The 6000-nt window shown below is 46.4% G+C and overlaps 1 protein-coding gene across 3 annotated transcripts in view; it reads right to left on the minus strand.

Moving 5' to 3' along the window:
• Positions 1 to 6000, minus strand: part of Opcml (opioid binding protein/cell adhesion molecule-like) — a 1129591-nt gene that overhangs the window by 516271 nt on the left and 607320 nt on the right. For 2 of the 3 annotated variants that reach the window (XM_005378578.2, XM_005378576.2), the window contains exon 1: positions 5217 to 5969. In XM_005378578.2, the coding sequence (XP_005378635.1) occupies positions 5217 to 5383 (167 nt within the window). In that variant the 5' untranslated portion in view covers positions 5384 to 5969. Of the gene's footprint in view, positions 1 to 5216; positions 5970 to 6000 lie in introns of those variants that run through there. The other variant, XM_005378577.2, reaches the window with a different exon arrangement.

The following is a 6000-nucleotide window of genomic DNA, read 5'->3' on the forward strand; positions in this document are numbered from 1 at the left end:
TATAACAACTATGTATATAGTACTTTATTTTACTGGGCATTATTTTAAAAAGCAGTTATGGAGCCAGGTACAGTACCATGTGCCTGTAATTCCAACATGCTGGGAGCCTGAGACAAGAAGATGCCAAGTTCAAGCCCAGTCTGGACAATTTAGCAATTTAGCATGACCCTGACTCAAAATAAAGAGAAGTGGGGGGCTGAGAATGTAGCTCAGTGCAAAGCCCCTGGATTCATTTCCCAGTACTTCAAAAAAAGACATTTGGATGATTTAAAGTGTACAGAAGGTTGAGCATAGTTTATGTGGAGATGATCTGTCAGTTTATACACATGACCTGAGCACCCCTGAGCTTTACCATTCTGTAGATACAAAGGGAGGACTCGATATGTCGCTTTGAAGTTAACAGAACAATGCCATATACCTCGTGCCTTCTGCTATCTCAAGGAAAGTAGGTATTTTTCCCATATGTACACAACTGAACTCCACTGTTCAAACTGATATAGTTCTAATCAGGGGTAGAATGAGAATCCGAGTGAATGATCCAGGCCCTGAGCATTCTAGAGCACTAAAGTAGCCACAAGGCACATGTACATGTGGAGATTTTATTGTTGGAATTTAAAGGTGGAGAGGTTTACCATGGCTCACAGTGTGAGAAGTTTCAGTCCACAGCCACCTGCTCCAAGGCAGAAACACTATGGTAGAAGGGCAAGGCACAGGAAAGCCACTGGCTTCACAACAGAGGAATCAGAAAGACAAAGAAAGAACCAGGGAAGAAGGGGCCAAGGACCTGACATATTTCCCCAGGCCACACCCCCATGACCCATCATAAACACTCAGAAATGTACTCTACTAATCTCCTAGGTGCTTCTGAAGACAATCAAGTTGACAATCACGAGTCACTCTCACAGAGCCATTTCAAGGGCAAGAATGGAGACAGGGACTGTGGATATCAGGCTTGCTCAGATGTTCCAGGGCAGAAAACCTTCAGAGCAGTGCTTCTTAACTCTGTCTCCCCATTAGAAATACTGGAGGAAATATTTTAAATGCCCACATCCATGCCCAACTTCAGAGATGCTGATTTCCTCAGTCTTCCAGCCTGGCATTAGTTTTTTTATTTGGGGGTTTGTGTGTTTGTTTTGGTGCTGAGGACTGAACCCAGGGTCTCAAGAAAACTAAGCATGCCCTCTACCACTGACCAAGCCCATGTGGAATGTTAAAAACTATTCTAGGTGCTCCAACTAGCAACCCAGGCTGGCATCACCAGGTGAGCACCACCTTCTAGACCTGAGCCTGTTCACCTGCCTTCTTATATGTCCACCTCCCCAGTCCAAGAGCACTAACATCACACTGAAACAGTCCTTATGCAGCTTTGGCACCTTAAACACTGTGACACAAAATTCCTGTGCACATTTTGAATAACCTAAAGGGTGCTCTGAATTTCCTAATTTACACAAAAGGAAAATCTGCTGATGGAGAGTGCAAATGCAGAAAAACACCTAGACGAACAACAGAATGTTGTCCTGGGGAAATCCACTGCCCCACTTACTTTGGCAAAATCCCACCATGCATATTACTCCTTGGTAGTCAAGCCTCACATACTTGATTCTGAATGAATTAGCTCAGAACTCCAAATCAAACTGTGAAGACTGTTTAGAAAAGAGCCATTAAGCATAATCCCAGATCAGCAAGACTGGATCAGCCAAACTGATCATCCTGCTGTTGAAAAAAAAAAAAAAAAAAACAACCTAACAAACCAGTAGACTGGCGGGAATCTTTCCTGCTGAGGAAAATAGTTACAGCAACAACCACAGCAACTACTCTATGGTATCCCTCAAAATGTCCACGTGCATGCACGACATGGCCCCACAGAGAAACTAAAGCAAATTTAGGGTTGACAGAGGCCAGTGGAGAAGTAAACTGGGGCCATCTGTGCAGCCTAGATGGCTTAATAGAGGCCAACAGGCCATGTCCACAATCAGGGGCTCCACTCCTCTTGTGCACATTGATTCAGACACAGGACTTCTAGATAGTTGTCATATCTAATCTAACGGAAGGGCACAGAACATTTTTAACCCAACAGCAGATAATTGTAATGAAATGATTCTGGCCAAGAGGGCCCATTTGTAATAATGAATTCAAATCAGATTCATAGAAGCTATAATTCAACCATAGTGAATAGCACCTTCATTTTCCATATCATCTCTCCTCTAAAAAGGCAAAATAACTCAATATTCAAATAATTATTTTTACTTTTCAAGTAGGCCTATGAAGTAGTTATGAGGGAGACAATATTGCCTCACTTATATAAAATAAGTTTTCACCCACATTCCAAACTTGAGTGCTGTCACTGGAATATCACTTCCTAACGTGCCCTGGTGCAATCAAAGACCTGTCACAACAACAGTGATATCTCACAGGAAGGAAATCGTTCTTCTTGAAGCTGTGGAAAATCATAAGATGGACCCAGGCTTCTCAGGCTCTGTGCTTTTCCTACCAGGTCTTCTCTCCTTATCTGACTTCGTTCAAGATTTAGAAATAGACTAGAGATAATTTTATCCAGGCACTCTCATTTGCAGAAGCTTTCTGAGGCTGATAGGCATTGGTATCATGTGAGGTTTTATGCATTCTGCACATTTGATGTATTCAGAACTATATTCCCAAGCAATGAATTCCCAGTGAACACTTATAAGAGAACGAAAGAATGACTATACGTAAGAATTATAAGGCTGGTTGCGTAGCACAGTGGTAGAGCACTTGCTTAACATAAATGAGGTCCTGGGTTAGTTTCCCAGCAAAGCAAAAAATACATCAATTTTAAAATTCTAATTTCTTGAAACCAAACTGCAGGGCCAAATAAAATAGGGTACATTTCCACAGGATTAAAGGCAGGGATTTCCAGTAACAGAAACATGGCTTCTTCCTCAAAGTACTGACAAATAAGTTTTTTGTCACAAGAACACAAGTGTTAGCTCATAAAGAAAAAATGTGTGGAAACGAGAAGGAAAGAGACAGAGACCCACAGAAATTTGCAAGACATGTTTATGTTCTTTTAAGAAACACCACGACAGCAGTGAAATAAAACCTTTAAAAAATCAGGGAACAATAAGCATTAAGTGGCGAAGGCAAGAAAGAAAGAGAATGGATAATAAACAAAAGCGAGCCAGTTGGAGGCATCTGCTAGAAACAAAGGAAGAAAGTACTAAAAGAGAAGCCTATGCAGTTATTTAGGTGTGAAATAATGTACTAAATTTTTGTAGCCCAGTGGTGAAAAAAAAAGCACAGAAGAGAGGCAAAGTCAATGCAAGATACATGCTTACTTTTAAAAAAAATTACACCGTGCAATCAGGTAACAGAGGATAACAGTGACACTTGACCATGTAAGCTGTCGTTTGTTTTTCCCCAAAGCACAAAACGCAACTGTTCAGCTATTCTTTTTTTATTCCCATTCCCATTACCAAGCCCAGCTGCTAAACATTAGAATTGAAGATCATGAAAACAGGCCAGCAGCTAATAAAAAATGGTAGATCAAAGCTGGCCCTCTGCTGGCAGAGTCAGCTTAATGCATCCCAGGAAGCAGAAAGCTCAAATTTTCTTTTCTGAGTTCATTCTGAGGGACAGGCAGGGGCAGAGGGTTTTGGAAAGTTCATCACCGAGATTCTATTCAGTGCTGAACCTGTTGTCCACAAGGCGAGGTGAGAAGGTAGAGAGCTATGTGGTCATGTCTACTGCCCTCACATTACTAGTATTTGCTATTTCCGTGGTTGGCACACCTCGTCACTGTGTGCCCCTCCCACCTTTGAATAAACTCATCTGCAGCAAATGTGTATTCCACAAGTCACTTCTCCAGGGCAGGCTCTGAACCTTCCTGGAAACAGTGAAGTAGGGATAGTGTACTCTTGTCTGGGATAGGCTAAGGAATGCCCACAGGGGCAGGAGCTTGTGTCCCCTACGCAATGTCCAGGGACATCTCTGCTTTCCTTTCGTCTCCATCCTCCAGCCTCCAAGCACCAGCAGAGAGGAATCTGTGACTTATTCTCAAGCTCAGAAAAAGATTCAGCTGAGAACCACCCAAAGTAGCAAGAATCCAAACTTAACCACAGGATTCAGGAAGCAAATGCAAGTACCCCAAAGGTTACCATTACTTCTCCAAAGAAAGGCTGATCTCCTTACAGGAGAGATCCCATCAGGAAAACCCAGGAAAAAGCAGAAAGGGAACCCCATCTTCACTCTTTCCTTGTAGAAGCCAAGCATTTTGACAGCAGAATCTGGGTCACAATGTTTTATTTTCACCATAATCATCAAAGTCATAGACAGGGCAAACACATTCACCCCGTGTTCATTGTGAGACATAGTTAAGCTAGGGCGTCCCTGAATCTGTCTCCTAGGACCAGAACTGCCTCATTAAAGGGATAAAAGATGATATCTGCTGAGCTGGTGGAAAGTGGTGGCTGCATTTTTATTAAAGTCTCTGCTGCAGCAGGCCCAGTCCCCAAAGGTGCATATTCCAAGATTCTCCACCCTCTGCCTCCAGCTCGAAAGTGGCTCTGTAACTCATTAAGTAAAACAAAACGCTTCCCTATTGTGTTGCTCACAGGGGAGCAATGGCGTTGTTTCCTCTCCTTGGCCTCAGCCTACAAAAATAAAACGGCTCTCATAATTTACAGCAGGAGCCCCAGGCGCACCACACGGGATTGGCACCACTGGCTGACTCTTCAGCACACTCACAGAAGGCCGTGGCATGGCGTTGGTAACTCCAGAGCCTCAGATTGTTAGGTATCCCTCTGAAAGGCACAGGCCTGGCCATCCTGAGCACCATTCGGCCTTGTCACATACTTCCAGAATGGGAGAGGACACCCAGGGTCCTGTGCTACCCACCCAGTAGCTCCGATCCAGGCCCCTTCCCATCCTCATCACTGTGGACAAGCAAGAGTGCATCTAACCTTGTCAGGGCCCCACAAACACAGGGAGCCTGAAACCACGACTTCAAGGCTCTCTGGTACAAGTACAGGTCAGAAAAGCCAGACCAAAGGACAAAGCTGTCCAAGCAAATGGGTATCTGCAACCACCGGACGCAAGTGACCACCTCTTGGGCCTGCAGAAGGCCCTAGCCCATGTGCCAGCGCTCCTCACACAAACCTCCTTCGTTCTCTCTCCCCCACCCCAGCCCTGGGAAACCAAGTCGAAGAGGCTGAGCGCCCCGCCAAAGGTTGGCTCCCTACCTGAGGGTGGCGCTCTCCCCCTGCCGGACCGTCACGTTGTCCATCGCTTTGGGGAAGGTGGCATCTCCGCTTCGCACGGGCACTCCTGTGGGTACAAGGAACAGCAGCCTGAGAGATACGACCACGAGGCACTTCCAGGGCAGGAACAGGTGCCCACAGACCCCCATCCTCGACAGCCACAACTTCCCAGAACTCGGCGCCGCGCAGGTCCTGATCCCCCGCCCGCACACCGGACGGGCTCAGGAAGTGGCGTGAGGAGGACGGGAAGAGCGCGCGGCGGGAGCTCGGGAGAGCAGCAGTCCAGCTCTCCGGAGCTCAGTGTTCTCCTCCGGTCCTGCCTCAATGTTCCAGCCTGGCAGAACCAGATGTCCCCTCCTGAGTCCGGGAAGCACTTCCTCGACGCTCCCCTGGGGAGAGGCAGGGAGAGAAGGAAGAAGGTGCCGGGATGAAGGTCACAGACTGCGCGCTCTGCCTCTCTCGGAGACGCTACTTTAAAATGCAGTTGGGCACGTTCTGCAGAGGTCTGGCATCAAAAGTTTATAACCCAAAGAAGGCGGCAAGTGGCTCTGACATCAAGGAGCTGTCATAAAGAGCTCCCGCTTCAAGGAGAAGAGAAAATGTTTTATTAGCTCACACATATGTACGGATGTATTTATAAACCAGCCCCAAGTCTCGCATCTGGAACCCAAAGGCGATAAAAAGTTCCGCGCGGGTCCCGCCGCCGCGTCCTCCAGCCAGCTGGGCGCCGCCCGGCGCAGCTCTGGGCGCACTGGGCGCTGCGGCG

The sequence above is a fragment of the Chinchilla lanigera genome, unplaced genomic scaffold, assembly GCF_000276665.1.
Source record: "Chinchilla lanigera isolate Chin_1 unplaced genomic scaffold, ChiLan1.0 scaffold00011, whole genome shotgun sequence".
Lineage (NCBI taxonomy): Eukaryota > Metazoa > Chordata > Mammalia > Rodentia > Chinchillidae > Chinchilla > Chinchilla lanigera.